The sequence below is a fragment of the Mesocricetus auratus genome, unplaced genomic scaffold, assembly GCF_017639785.1.
Source record: "Mesocricetus auratus isolate SY011 unplaced genomic scaffold, BCM_Maur_2.0 Super-Scaffold_100013, whole genome shotgun sequence".
In the NCBI taxonomy this organism is placed as follows: Eukaryota; Metazoa; Chordata; class Mammalia; order Rodentia; family Cricetidae; genus Mesocricetus; species Mesocricetus auratus.
The window spans coordinates 38309624-38325296 of NW_024429196.1; the positions used below are offsets into that span (position 1 = coordinate 38309624).

The window sequence follows — 15673 nt, forward strand, 5'->3', positions numbered from 1 at the left end:
AAGCTGAATTACATGCACCTGCTGGCTGCTTAGAACCTTCCCTTCCCCACCCTCAAGTGACTCAGAATTTACTTAGAGCAGACAGAAAATTGGGTCAACTAATGGAGTAATTTGAAAGCAATTCCCACAGGCAGCTTGTCTTCGTGAGATAATACTCCAGCTGAAGCATTTATGCAGTGAGCTGCTTGCACTGGAAATATGTGAAAAGAAAAATGGCCTAAAGGTGAACCACGGAATGATGAAATGACAAAGTCAAAACCAAGTGAAAATTACACTGGGACATAATGACCAATCCTGTGCTTCAGAGCCTGAGGCCCAGCTAGCTAGCGTGCTAAAGGCATACTGTGAACACCAAGGACCAAACAACACAGGACAAGACCTCAGGATGGGACTTGGGAAGAACAATACAGTTTATGTGTGAACTTGCTGTGCTGGGAACATTAAAAAACACCAGCACTTGAGATGACCTGGAGTAGCACCAATCATTGCAAAGGGGCTACCCACCACCAGAAACTGAGGGTCTCTGGGGAATACTTCCAATTTACTGTCTGTTTTTAGCTCACTGATGTGGTGCCAGGAAAGTGCCTACAGCCTCATCAAAAAGGGAACAGATAGCCCCCAAAATAGAAAAGGCAAACACTGAGCCTTCCTGATCTACCACATCAGGGCCCTGTTCCAGCTGGAGTCCCCACCGGCTACCTGAACGTACTGCAGCAAAGAAGCTGGTATCTAGGATGGGCTGAAATAAACTCTGCATTTGGCCTGTTTTTGTCTGGATCTGGATGTCCACCAGCCCTTTTCCATTCAATTCCAAAGGTTCTTCGGTAATCAAGCTCAGCTCCACGCCTTTCTTCTGGAAAAATCTGTGTTGATGTAAAATAGAAATGTGTCATCTTCCAGTGAACTGCTCATGTTTTTACCCAGTCCACCCTCTGGTACTCAAGCACAGACAATACAATTGTTGCCCTCTACCCTGAGCTAAAATCCTAACCATCCTGTGCCTTCCTTTTCTAACACAACTCAAGTTTATTCAAGAATTCCAAACTGGGTATGGTGGTTCCTACCAGTAATCCTAGCACTTAAAGACAGCTAATGCAGAACTGCATGGAGTTCAAAGACAGCCTGGGCTAGAGACTCTCGTTTCAAAAACAAAATTCAAAGTATATTTTAATTCAAGAAAGACTGGTCGGGCTGGAGAGATGGCTCAGAGGTTAAGAGCACTGACTACTCTGTCAGAGGCCCTGAGTTCAATTCCCAGCAACCACATGGTGGCTCACAACTATCTGTAAGAGATCTGGTGCCCTCTGCTGGCCTGTAGGCATACATACAGACAGAATACTATATACACAATAAATAAATAAAACTTTAAAAACAAACAAACAAAAAAAAGACTAGTCATTATATAACCCTGAAAACTTACTTACATCCCCCAAGAACTTGCACATTCTTTTACAAAACCAATATCCAGGGCTAGCAAGATGGCCAGCAGTTGAAGCCCTTGCTATAGAGCCTAATGACCCTTGTTTAATCCCTGAGATCCACATGGTAAAAGTCAAAAACAAACTTCTGCCAAGCTGTCTTCTGATCTTCATATGCCCACAAGTACACATGGCCCTCTCTCCTTAATTCCTTAAATTCCAGTTTTTAAAAAGATTAACTTTATGAATATTTCTGCTGAATTTATGTACTGTACTGTAGTTATGCCTGTAGTATCTGAGGAGGCAACAAGAGGGCATAAGATCCTTGGGAACTGAAGTTATAGATGCTGTGAATCATTATGTGGGTTGTGGGTCCTCTGCAAGAACAACAAATGCTCTTAACCACTGAGCCATCTCTCCAGCATTCCACCACCACCCCCCGTTTTGTAATTTTCATCATTAATATCTGCACCAGGTGCCTGGGCTCACCTTTCTTGGTGTGGGCTAGAACAGCTAGCTTTAGGAAAATTCAGAGTGTGCCTAGTCCTCAAAGCCTTAGTCTTGGGAGGAACAAGGAGAGAAGACACATGTTCTGGGCCTGTGCTCTTTCTGCCTTCTTTCCAAGGACACAGGATAAAGTGCCTACCACTCCTTACATGGTCATTGTTGTTCAGGCAGCAAAGTAACACTGATCTGGCACTGACCTAAGTATAACCCTCTTCCCTCCAAGGACTTGGCAAAGAATCCCAATAAACAAAATGCACCTAGTTATCACTCTATACAGTTTTTGTTGTTTTCTAGTTAAAAATAAAATAAAATTGAAACCTAGTGCCATGGCACACCTGTAGTCCTAGCTACTCTGATGGCTGAAGCAGAAAGAATGCTGAGTCTAGAAGCTGAGAGACTTTCTCTCCAGAAAGAAACCAAAGGGCATGGTTAGGGTCCTAGTGCTCACCTGACATCTGTTCAGGGTCTTCAGCTGAGCAATCTTGGCAATGATGATGTCTTCTGCTTTGTCTACTTCACACAAGGGGTTTCTAGTACAGGACAGAGACTGTAGGCTCTGTAATTTGTCTAGCTCATTGATAAATGACCACTGAAGCAACAAAAAGCAACATGTGTCAGGACACATTTCAGATTACTTGGCCTAGCACATAAAAGTAAAAGTGTCTAGCTCTCATCTGAGGTACAAAGTGCATTAGATACCAACACCCAACCATGTGAACTCAGTGACATTCTACATCTGTGTAAAGAAGAGCCCAACTCTAAAAAGTTTCACTCTGAGAAAGCATTTTGTCTTTGGTTTAATTGTTTTTAAGGTTTGTTCTTTTATGCGTGTGGACAGTTTGTCTGTATGTCTGTCTGGTCAGTGCATATGTGTGCAGTAAGCAAGGAGGTTAGAACAGGGCATTGGTCTCCTGAAACTGGAGTTACAAACAGTTCTGAGTAGCCATCTCTCTAAGCCCCTAGTTTAACTTTTTTGACATAAGGAACCTTCAAACTTCATATGCAAGCAGACACAAAGCAGTATTGTGTCCTGCACACTGGGGCAGCTCTTACTTCTGATATTTGGTTGTCATTGACTACGAGGTACTGCAAGGACGGGAACATGGATGTTTTGCACCCTGGAACAATAAAAATGAAACAGTAGGAGTAAAAGAAACAGCTAACATAGGAGGAAGGGACATTACTAATCTTATTTACCGATTCCAGCATCCGGAAAATGTATAGAAGAAAGTCCAATCTCAGAAATGAATAGGTGTGCTAATCTGAAATTAAATGTTAGATTTAGTTACATAGGACACTAAAGTGTTCTGGGTTATCTACTAGACTAGACTAGCAAGTCTTTTCCTCCTCCTTGGGTTTCCATCCTATTGTAAACACAAGGTCTGGAAGGAAGGCTGACACTGATTTGTGCTACCACAAAGCCCTCTAAGATTATGGAGTGCTTCCTGTTCTGTCAGGTGCTAAGTGGGTCTCAAAAGAGGTACATGGTCTCACTTCCCCAAGACAAATGCAGATGTAGGTGTCACCACTAGGACCAAGTTTACAGCTACAGATTATCTGATTCCTAGTCCACATAACACATGAAGGACAAGTACATTCTCTAGAATCCCCCAAGGGACTTGCCCAGTTTAGGAACTACATTTTGTATCTATTCAAAAGGTGTATTTAACATATGACAGTTCATTCACTAAAAATGATATGGGTCTACAGGCAGTGGTGGCACACACTTTTAATCCCAGCACTTGGGAGGCAGAGGCAGGTGGAGTCCTTTGAGTTAAAGGTTTTAAGAAACCTTGTTTTGAAAAACAAAACAAAAAAATCAAAACGAAAAAAGATAAAACAACATGGATCTTCAACAGGCAAACTTTAAGGGATTACCTGGGCAGGTATGCTATGAGGTACAGCTGGCTTTCATCAATGGCTGGGTTAGAGGAAAGGTCTAGTAATGTCAATTTCTGCAGAACATTCACTGGCCTGTATGGAAAGTACAAATTTTCAATATGGACTAATCTCTTATTTTCAAAGTCAGAGGCTTAAAATAAGTGTTACAAGTATTACAAGGGGTAAGGATGGATTTGGTCCCAAAAAACGCCAACCCAAGGAAGGGATGCTGTTTTGAAATGCTGGCAGAGTCAGGGTCCCTATACTGCCTGTAATAATGGAAGAAAAAAATGGCTGCACTTGCCTCCACAAATTAAACCATTCTATATATAGTCTTTAGAGTCAGAACCAACTCAAAACTTTCCCATCCTTGACTTTCGTTTGCACACTTATTTAATGATGTTGTCTAAAAAGGGGAGATGATGGGCCAGAGACCTGACTCAGTGGGTAAAGACACTAGCCACCAAGCCTGATGACTTTCATTGCAACCCCAAAACCCACATGGTGGAAGGAGAGATCTGATCTCACAATTCTTCTCTCACCCCCATGTGCATGCACACTCCAGTCACAGCCTAAATAAATAACAAATAAAACATGGTGGAAGGAGAGACCTGACCTCACAGTTCTCTCACCCCCACGAGCATGCACACTCCAGTCACAGCCTAAATAAATAACAAATAAAACATGGTGGAAGGAGAGACCTGACCTCACAGTTCTCTCACCCCCACGAGCACACTCAAGTCACACAGTCTAAATAAAACCAAACCAACTTATTTCAAAAGAGGGAGATAAGGGCTTAGAAATATGACTTAGTATTTAAGAGCATTTGCTGCTCTTGCAAGTTCTGTTCTTAGCACCTATGCCAAACAGCTTTCAACTGCCTGTAACTTCAGCTCCAGGAAACCTGACACCCTTTTCTGGCTTCCTCAGTTATCTGCATATTCTCACACAGACAGATATGCAATTTTTTAAAAAGAGAAAATACTATTTTTCTAAAGGTAGACAAAGCAGCAATATATTTATTTAGGAGAACATGAGTCCATACACTATAGCAGATACTACTAATGAAAGATCCTTCATTTCCTAGACACAGCTGCCCACACCTGTCTTCCCAGTAGTGGGAGGTGGAGGTAGATCAGAAGCTAGAGGTCATACTTGGCACATAACTAGTTTGAGGTCAACTTGGGCAGTATGAGACCTCATCTCAACACAAATAGGACTAACAAGATGGCTCAGTGAATAACAGTGCTTGCTGCACAAGTCTGCCAGCTTGAATTCAATCCTTGGAGCCTACGATAGAAAGACAGAACCCCAAAGACCTATATGCCTATATGCCCCTGAATTCACACATAAAACACCACATACACATACATACATACAATAATAAATTATAAAAGGAGAAAATTCATTTACTTATTTTAAAATTTTTGCAATAGTAAAGAATGAACTTAGGAGTTAGAGGGATAGTTCAGAGCATTGACTGCTCTTCCAGAGAACTGAGATTCAATCCCCAGCACCCACATAGCAACTTAAACCCTCTCACTCCAGTCCTAGAGGATTAGACACGAGTGCCTCCTTGAGCACTGTACATATGTGGTACATAGATCCATTCAGGCAAATACTCATACACATGAACCCGGGGCTTTGCATATGCTAGGCCAAGTGCTCTACCACTCATTCCTTAGTCCTCGGTTTATAAGACAGGGTCTTGCTAAGGTGCCCTGTCTCAAAAAAAAACCCAAGGGGGAAAAAAGACTGTACTCCGAGAATTAGAGAATTTAATACATGTATGCAAAACTAATAAATTCTAATATCTAATTTGGTTGTCTCTGAGAATCCAAGACATTTATACAAAGCTAATATAATTCAAATAATTCAGAGTTTTTGATGCGTTTCCTTTGGTTTGAATAACATTTCAGTTGACAATTTAATCTGTAATACAATGAGAAAGTACTACTACTACACATGTTTGCATGCTGGACTTAACTGAGACTTTATTCAGAATAACTGAATAGTAATAGAATCACTGAAGCAAAGCCCTTTACCTTTCGGAAATGGATATACTGTTAGATTTGAGGTAAAGTTCCTCGAGGACTGGCCACGAAGCAGCAAAGCGCAGCACCTGAAAAGGAAACTGAACTCAGTGTCTGGAAGCCTCTGCTGGCCCTGACCATGCTCAGTCACATCACCATGGGAACTCCATTCCTTGTGAACAGGTCATGCAAGCTGTACTCAGGCACCAAGTGGTGGTGCAGGAGGATGAAAGATCACATTGAAAGGCTATAGAAAGACATGTTTCTGGCACTATTAACCCGGAAGTGCTCACAAGGAGCTGGGAATGCTGATGGACATCCAAATAGCTAGTGGTCTAAGTCTAGGGCAGGATGTGGTACTCACCTTTTTAGTTCTGATACCACTTGGGCACGTGAAGGATGTGCTGAGCACATAAATATCTCCTCATCAGTTCTTAAGTTTTTTTCCCTTGAGCCTCGCTGCCACCCCCACTACTAAGGACTTTTCTGTCTCAGTCTTAGAATGCACCAGAAGAAGGAAGGAGATCTGCCAAAATTGGGAGGCCCAAGAAAAAGACAGAAACAGATGTACCAAATGTCACCATACTAAGGATACCTGTGGCTACTCATGAGTCAACCATACCAGGACAGCAGATTGTGGGGACAAGCCTGCATACAGGGAGATGACTCTTCATGCTCTGCCCTAAGAACATCTGCAGGGAACCTGGAGGAGCCAGCATTATGGCTTTTAAAACTTCACATATTTGGTGTATGCCACTGTGAGCATCCATGTTCAAGACTGCAGAGCAATACAAAGGAGCTATGAAACAGGGACAGGCTGAGAAAGAACATGGATTACCAGATCTACTCGTCACTGTAATGAAGTGTAGAACATTCTACTTGGATAATAGGGCGACTGAAATGAAACCAGTTCATCTCCAATTCCCTTTTAAAGCAAAAATTAAAGTCACTTATTACTATGTAATAAAGCAAATATGATTACCTCAGCCCACGTTATTCCAATTTTATTTAGGACTAAAATCTTCAGATTAGAAAATGTTCCAGATGGAGTTGGTGAGTCAGAAGGAAACTGCAGTTTATTTTCACTGAGAAGAAAAAGGAGATATGAAGTACTTACTCCTACATGGCCGAGCCAACCCAATCTGGGGTTTAACCTGAAGATTTGAGAGGGGTTATTTCTCATAGGGGTAGGTGAAGTTTCATGTTTCCTCATACAAGTGAAGTTGACTTGGGCTCCCATATTTCAGAAGAGGAGACACTAAGGGTTAAATTATACCCATGTGCTCTATTTGAGGTACCTTCAAGCTTGACTGCCTGCTCTACTGCATCTGATTTAGCCTAATAAGGCTTACCGGCATTTGTGAAGCACTTAGGAATGAAGGGGAAAAGGGTTGGGGTGTGTTCAGTGGTAGAGGGCTTATGAAGCACATTCAGAAGGAAGGGGAGGAAGGAAGAATGGACCAGCCTAGTTGAGCCCTTGGAAAGTGAGGTTGTAAGATTAAACTAATAAAATATTTAGGAAGGCCTCAGAAAATGTAACCTGAGTAAACAAAGAAGCTAAAAATCTTTATTAAAACTACATTATGTAATGTCCCAATGAACTACTTATTCCTAAAGAATTAAACACCAATTCCAAATAAACAAGTTTGTGTAGCATTAACCCCTCTCCTCCTCTGCTGAGAGCACACTCTTTCATGGTCAGACTTATAAGCTATTAAGATCTGCTTCCTCCCACCTGATAGGCACACAGATATACTCCTTAGTCATGAACTTCAAGGGACCATTTGAAGACTGCCCTGAAGTGAACTTTTAGCAAAGTCCATTGAGCCGAAGTCTCCCGTAAGTATCTGCTAACTGTCAGAGAAGGCAGTGTGGAGTCCATACCTGAGATCCAGTGACTCCAGGTTGTTGAGCTGCTCTGCAATAAGAATCACTTCATTCCAAGATGACAACAAGTTTTTGGACAAATTTACAACTCGAATATCTAATACATTTTAAGAAAAAGTAATTTTAAAAGACCTCCCCAAAGACAGAGAATTAGTAGCATTCTAATTTTGAAATAGGAATTTTTTGTGTTGTGTGTGTTTGTTTTGTTCTTGAGACAGGGTTTCTCTGCAGCTTTGGAACTCACTCTGTAAATCAGGCTGGCTTTGAACTCAGAGATCACCCTGCCTCTGCCTCCCAAATGCTGGGATTAAAGGTGTGCACCACTACTGCCTGACAGGAGTGGGTATTTTTAAATTCTCATTGTCTAGTCTGAAACTTTTTTAGACTGGATATAGCTCAGTGGTGGAATGCTTCTCTATATGCCCAGAGTCCTGAGTTCCAACCCTAGCACTGTAAAACTAAAACAAAGAAACACTATTACCCTGGTTCATTCAAAAGCTAAAATACTCATTTTCATGTGTCAAAATGTGAGACAAGCATCTATAACCAAAGGAGAATAAAGTGTCATAATCAAATTTCTGTAGGGCTGACAAAAAAGAAAAAAGACAGTGACAGACAGCAACAGCCCTTGCCTTCAACACTGCCTTTAAGCCACAAGCATGCATGCCTGTGCATACACCCACCCTTCTCTCGAGAGCACCAGTCCCAAATCCACAGAACTAAGCAGCACCAGCCTAGAAGAGAATACAAGGATAGCAGCAATACAGGCAAGAGCTGAGAACCACCTGAGAACTCAAAGTCTGCAACGCATGATGGCTTAAGGACCAACAGCCATGCTGTCAAGGGAGTCAGAGTATAACACAGTCCCAGACCAACTAACTGAAGGCCTAACATTCCCACCAGATAAGTGTGTGTGTTACCATGGTTACTCTACAAATAGTTATCAAGGGCCAACCTTCCTAATGCTTCGACTTCAATATAGTTCCTCGTGTTGTAGTGACCCCAACCATAAAATTATTTTTGCTGCTACTTCATAACTGTAATTTTACTAGTTATGAATCATAATGTAAATATTTTTGAAGACAGAGGTTTGCCAAAGGGGTCACAACCTATAAGTTGATAACCACCATCCTAGGCCTTGATGGCCAGACCACATCACGAAGGACCTCCAGGCTGCTTCAAAACCTGTTAGTCTGCCAGAAATGGAAACTACTAGAGACGCTAGAACAGACTCTGGAAAGTCACTCTGCTGTCAAGTTGAGCTGAGGACTGTAGGGGAACAAAACAGACAAGTACCCTGTCTTAGTTATGGTTACTACTGCTGTGATGAAACACCATGACCAACAGTAACTTGAGGAGGAAAGGGTTTATTTGTCTTACATACCCTTAGCCACAGTTCACTGAGGGAAGCCAAAACAAAAACTGGATAGGAACCTGGAGGCAGGAGCTGATGCAGAGTCCATGGAGGAATGTTGTTTACTGGCTTGCTAATGGCTTGTTCAGCCTGCTTTCTTACAGAACCCAGGGCCCAGGGGTGGACACCACCCATAACTAGCTGGGCCCTCACCCATCAATCAATAAGAAAATGCCCTATAGGCCCTTCCTACAAACTGATCTTATGGAGGCATTTTTCCAACTGAGGTGCCATCCTCTCATATGCCTCTAGCTAAATCAAGTTGACATAAAACTGGCAAGCACAGCCCCCATAGCAAGCTTGGAACCCACCTCAGCATGAGAGCAGAAGAAGTATCAGGCTGAGTACCCCAAGCTGAGAGCAGAGCCAGCACTGTATTTGCGAGACATAGGGGATGAGGAAAACAGAGACAGAGCTGGCCAGGCACATGGTACTGCTGTTTACTGGATGGAGAAATTATGGTACATGGTGGTACATTTACACAATGGAGTACCACTCAGCGGCGAGAAACTATGACATATTAAAATTTGCAGGCAAATAACTAGAAACAAGATAACCCAGACCCACAAAGACAAATAATAGTATTTACACACTCATAAGTGGATACCAGACATAAAACAAGATACCCCAGTCGGGACTGAAGGGCGGGTTGGCGGCCAGGAGTTGAGGGGTGCACAGCCTCGCATGGACGGAAGCTTCAGCCCACACGTGGCCTCACTTGTTGGCTAAAATGGAGGAGTAAGCAGAAGGCCCCTTGGGTAACGCCACCGCCGTATCCTCTCTCTGTCCCTTTCAGCATTAGCTACGTCGCCTCTTACCTGCTTGCCGCCCTTGGGGGCAACTCCTCTCCCAGCACCAAAGACATTAAGAAGATACTAGACTGTGTGGGCATTGAGGCGGACAATGACCGGCTCAACAAGGTAATCAGTGAGCTGAATGGAAAAAACATTGAGGATGTCATCGCCCAGGGTGTTAGCAAACTTGCTAGTGTGCCTGCTGGTGGGGCTGTGGCTGTTTCTGCTGCCCCTGGCTCTGCAGCTCCTGCTGCAAGTTCTGCCCCCGATGCAGCAGAGAAGAAAGAGGAGAAGAAGGAAGAGTCCGAAGAGTCAGATGATAACATGGGATTTGGCTTGTTTGATTAAATTCCTGCTCCCCTGCAAATAAAGCCTTTTCATGTATTTTGAAAAAAAAAAAACAAAATAAAACCAAGATGCCCCAGCCTACAATGCACAACCCCAGAGAAGCTAGAACCCTCTCTAGAAACAGATGGAAGCAGATGTAGAAATCCACAACTATTAGTCCAAGCTCCTGGAGTACAATCGAAGTGAGGGAGGAATGATAATATGAACAAAGGAGCCAAGATCATGATGGGAGATCACTGACTCAGGTATGACAACTGCAGAACCTGCATAAGATTCCCTGAATATAGGTGACAATGGTGCAGCTGGGGCAATATATGAGGCCAATGGCAGTGGGTCCAAGATCTAACTCTAATGCACAAACTGACTCAGTGGAGCCCATTCTACATGGAGAGATACCTTGCTCCACCTAGACACAGTGGGGAGGGGTTTGCATTGGTTCTGTCTCAACGAGATAATGAGACAAACTTAGTAGACTCCTTAGGGGAGGCCTTACCCTCTCTGAGGAGCAGATTCGATGTTTGTGTGGGAAAGTGGGGGAATTGGGAGGAGAGGAGGGAGGAGAAACTGGGATTAAAATGTAAAAGATAAATTCAAAAAATATTAAGGTGGGCTGGAGAGATGGCTCAGTGGTTAAGAGCACTGGCTGCTCTTCCAGAGGTCCTGAGTTCAATTCCCAGCAAGCACATGGTGGCTTATAACTGTTACGGGATTCCTGTCTGGGTCCCGTTGTCACTTTAGCCCCCAAAGAACACATGAGACACTATGTTAATTATGAAACTGTTGGAGTCATTTGTTATGGTTTCTTAATGGCTAGCTCTGACTTAATTATTAACCCATAATTAATAATATATATTTTTATAAAATCTTAACTTACCGAGAATGCCAGAGTTTCATTTTCTCCTCCTGGGATTACATGGTGACTATCCTCTTTACTATGTTTCCCAGAATCCTCCTCGATTCCTAGTCCCACCTATCTTGCATCTGTATTGGCCAACTGTGCTTTATTCATCAGCCAATAAGAGAGACATATTTATAGAATGACATCTCTCATCACACAACCATCTGTAATGAGATCTGGTGCCCTCTTCTGGCCTGCAGGCATACATGTAGGCAAAACACTGTATACATAATAAATCTTTGAGAAAAATATTAAAAAAGAAATGGTACAAGTGGGCTGGAGAGGTCTCACTGGAGGAGATAGCCTCACTGTTGTTTGAGATAGCCATTAGACAGAACAGGTGTTAAATGAGCCACTGGGAAGAACAGCAGGGAAAAGGGAAAGACAAGAGGGCAGTGGGGGAAGGGAGAAGCACGTTGGGGTCCAACTGTGCTCCAGTAGAGTCTCTGAGAGAAGCTGAAGACACACAAACACGCTGCTGAGAGAAGGAACCTTTCATAAGAGACAGAATGCATTCACCCAGGGAGGAAGAGACCCACAGCTGGGAACAGCAGCTGCAGCTGAATTTTACCTATTTATTTGTTTGTTTGTTTTTGAGGCAGGCTCTCATGTAGTTAAGGCTGGCCTTAACTCACTATGAAGCTGCGGATTACCTTAAATTCATGACCCTCCTGTCTTTGTTTAGTACTAGGATAACAGGCATGCACTCCACACCCAGCTGCTGATTCACCTTTTCCACAGAAGGAAATCAAAGACACAACTGTCACTTGTATAGAGAAGCAGGAGACAATCAACTTGCCAGCCTCCATTGAAAGTCCAATTGGATACATCCCACGATACAAGTAGAAACATTAAACATATAAGAAACATGGAAACAAGGCAGCTGTGGCAGAGGGGCTGAAGCAATTTCAAGACCAGCCTGAGCTACAGTGTGAGACACTATCTCAAAAATATACAACAGCAAAACAAAAACAAAAAACAAACAAACAAACAAAAAAACCTACAAACATGGAGAGCCGGTTTTATCACTCCAGGCCTTTGGCTAGAAATGAATCACTCTCAGGAGGAAACAGGTAGGGAACTCCACAAGGAGCACAGGGCAGGGAAGAAAGGCAGGCACACAGTCTGCAAACCTAAACCTGCCAACTTGCTACATGTGACCACATCCAGTCAGCTCTCAGCCTTACTGGATAACTTCCTTCACACTTGAAAGACAACTGATGGAACCCTGGGCATCCCACCTGTACTGAGGAATGACCAGAGATCAATACAACAGAGGAAATGCTAACCAAGTCTATCCCCTTGCTAGGGGGCCACTCTCAGAGCTAAGCATGATGACTCATACTGTAATACCAGCACTTGGGCAAAGCTGAGACAGGAGAACAAACATGAGTTCAAGGCCACCTTCAGGTACATAGTGAATTCAAAGCTAGCATAACTACCAAGTAAGACCCTATCTTAAAATAAAAAAAAAAAAAGCCTCCTCCTCAGCACCAGACTGTATTAAAGTGTAAGAAAAATTTTCACACTCATTAACTATACTTGCAGGCAAAATATCTGGGAATGTACTTAACTGAGCTGTATGCCCCAACAAGGACACATAACCAATGGTGTCAGGCACAGGCAACAAATCCAAAATCAGGCTTCAGGAATGAGCTGGGAATGAAAAGGATACTGGGGCAGGTTTCAGCAATTCTTCCTTGTTCACCAGCACAACTCACAGCACACTTCCACAGGGAAATGTTTTGCAATGCTCTCAGATGGCTGTATAAAAAATAGTTCATATGTACACATAAATCATATGCTATCCACTGACCCTTTAAAACCTTACACAAAATACCAAAAATATAACAATTGTTACTACCCACCACATAAATTAAGAAGCAAAGTATTGCAGTATTACAAAGGAGAATGAAATGAAACATTATAGATTAGAGGCAGCTGTAGTCACTGACCCTCTCCAACATATGCTGTTCTTCCTCATTCCTCAGCAAACTCTAGCCGTAGCTGCTACAGACTTCACCCTGACTGTCCAACTCTGTGCCTCCACTGACAGTTGGACTGTCTACCATGAAGTAATGTAAGTGACACTCTGCTATACAGATCCTCCTGTGACTTCCTCCCTCTTAAGGATGATGTGAAGCAGTGAGATTCTGTTCCATTGGCACTAAGAGCTCTGCAACACTTATCTTCAAACTGTTAGTGTAGTACTAGACTCCAATGAAGCTACTCATTCTTCTGACAGTTGGCCGTTCCCAGAAAAGCTGAAGTGAGACTACTGAGCACCTTCTGCCCACCGAGGCAGAGCCTCTCTAGGAACATGTCTGAGGCATTGTGTGTGAGAGCTCCATATGCAGGATTTGTGTTCTCTGCCTGTCAGAAGAGCCAATGTCCTGGAACTCACAATCCAGAGCTAGGCTTCAAGGCTCATTTCCACCACCTCCTCTGGTACTAGGCAAGTTGATTAAATCTTGGTATCTCAGACTTCACACTGGTAAAATGTTGTTGCACTCATTTTAATTGTAGTAGCTTTATTCACACAATAACCAAAAGGTTGAAACAGCCCAAGTGTCCAGATGAAACAGATGAACCAAATGTGATATCACATTTGAGAAGCAGTGTTTGGCCTTATAAGGGGGAAGAAATTCAAAATGATCAGATACAGGGATAAATATAGAGCAAGGATCCCACCTTGTGATCCCAGAACAGATAGAGTGACAGGTAGAAAGAAAAAGGGCTGGAAGGAGGCAAGAGGGAATTAGTGGCTATAGGGGATGAAATTCTGGTTTGAAATGATGGGAATGTTCTGGGGACTAGTTTACACAATGTTCAGATTTCACACTGCTAAACCATTTTACTAGGTATACTCTTTTAAAGCAAAACAAATGACTTATTGAGTTAGTATTTATGAACATCTCAAAATACTGCTTAACATACACTGGCTCATTTTAATATTTGTAAAATAGAAAATTGACAATGTTGAAGGATAAACACTAGTTAAATGCATGGCAAAGGTGATTATAATAATCAGAAACAAGCTCTAGGGCAGAGGCTCTCACTGTTGTTCAACAGTGATGTTTCATGGTGCCTATACCAAAACAAACATTTCCCAGTTCCAATTTTGTGTGCGGTTAGGACCAAACAACTTCATGATGACTTAGGTGCTACCAATTTATGACTTAGGTGCTACAAACTTAGTACCCCTGAGAACTGCATGTCTCCCAGACTATCATTTAGTCTCAACACCATGACTATATTCTATCCATCATAATTTTCAGGAAGTACTTGCTTTGTATTTTAGATAGGACCTCATGTAGCCTCAATTGGCCTTGAATGCCTGATCTCCTATCTCCACCTTCCAAGTGCTGGGATTATAAACATGTGCTAACATGCCTAGAAAATTCCTTGTTTTTTTTTTAACACAGCAACTGCCCATTTCAGTTTTTCAGAAACATGAAATCATTGAAAGGGACTGTTTGTTAATGCTCATTCACAAAACTGTCAATAACGGCAGGCCAGTAATTTGTACTCTGACAGAAGTCACTGTTTCTGGGCCAGGTGTGGTGGTACTTTAATCTCAGTATATCATCCCCAAACACAGGTCAGAACAACTTTGTGGAGTCAGTTCTCTACTTCTTATGTGGGTTCTGGGGCTCAAACTCAGGTCCCTAAGATTACCTGGCAAGCATCTTTACCTGCTGAGGCATCTTGTCAGCTCCTTTTTTTTTCTTTTAAAACACATTTATTTTTATTTTATGTATATGAATGTTTTATCTGCATGTATGTATATGTACTACCTGCATGCTGAGTACTTGTGGAGGTCAGAAGAGGGCATCAAATGCACTGGAACTAGAATTATATAGGTAGTTGTGAGCTGCTTTGCTGTATGGATGCTGGGAACTGAACCCGGGTCCTCTGCAACAACAGCAGGTATTCTTAACCACTGAGCCATGAGTTCAGTGCCACACTGCACATACATACACACCCTTTAATTACAGGATTTCATGTAGTCCAGGCTGGCCTTAAACTGACTACATAACCAAGGATGATCACCTGATTCTCCCACCTCCACCTCCCAAATTTAGGGTTACCAGTCTGAATGAACCACCACACTCAGCTAAATGAGGGTTTTAATTTCCCCGAATAATCAGTGCTTGTGTTCTCCACATTTTAAGCCACTGTGTGAAGCCGAACCAACATGGAAGGAAAGTTGCAAGCATTACCACACAATGAGAACTTCAATCACGTCTGGTGACTAAAAGCCACGCTGCCAGCATCAGCTCTTACCTCTGCTTCTTTGTGATACTCTCAAAACCAACAGTTTGTACTTGTTTACTTCCAACTATTAAGGAACATGATATTCCATCATCATCAGATCCATCTTCTAGTGCATAACGCTTCTTAAGGGCAGTAAGAAAGTCTACTCCAAAATTAGCTTTGTTTGGACGAACAAAGGAACCTCCTGTTGGGTGACTGAGAAGAGAGAGAAATTA

The 15673-nt window shown here is 42.5% G+C and overlaps 2 protein-coding genes across 8 annotated transcripts in view; one reads left to right on the plus strand and one right to left on the minus strand.

Annotated features, from left to right (window-relative positions):
- Tbce (tubulin folding cofactor E) overlaps nt 1-15673 on the minus strand; it is a 42405-nt gene that overhangs the window by 4430 nt on the left and 22302 nt on the right. For 3 of the 7 annotated variants that reach the window (XM_005071793.4, XM_013114642.3, XM_013114643.3), the window contains 10 exons: nt 15468-15653; nt 12856-12944; nt 7724-7823; nt 6822-6924; nt 5852-5928; nt 3804-3899; nt 3123-3187; nt 2979-3043; nt 2374-2514; nt 710-863 (listed from right to left, as the gene is read on the minus strand). In XM_005071793.4, coding sequence (XP_005071850.1) covers nt 710-863; nt 2374-2514; nt 2979-3043; nt 3123-3187; nt 3804-3899; nt 5852-5928; nt 6822-6924; nt 7724-7823; nt 12856-12944; nt 15468-15653 — 1076 coding nt within the window. Of the gene's footprint in view, nt 1-696; nt 864-2373; nt 2515-2978; nt 3044-3122; nt 3188-3803; nt 3900-5851; nt 5929-6821; nt 6925-7723; nt 7824-12855; nt 12945-15467; nt 15654-15673 lie in introns of all 7 variants that reach the window. The other 4 variants (XR_001196591.3, XR_219745.4, XR_002383073.2 and 1 more) reach the window with 3 other exon arrangements.
- On the plus strand, nt 8386-10318 carry LOC106021264 (60S acidic ribosomal protein P2-like). Its single transcript, XM_040756187.1, has 2 exons — nt 8386-8493; nt 9836-10318. The coding sequence occupies exons 1-2, from the start codon at nt 8386-8388 to the stop codon at nt 10280-10282; spliced, it is 555 nt and encodes a 184-aa protein (XP_040612121.1). The 3' UTR covers nt 10283-10318.

Bases quoted from the DNA above. Each gene is read 5' to 3' on its own strand.
- LOC106021264 (XM_040756187.1), top strand. From the start codon at position 8,386: ATGCATGCCTGTGCATACACCCACCCTTCTCTCGAGAGCACCAGTCCC. The intron at 8,494-9,835 runs GCAAGAGCTGAG...CATGGACGGAAG, and splicing joins CAAGGATAGCAGCAATACAG to CTTCAGCCCACACGTGGCCT.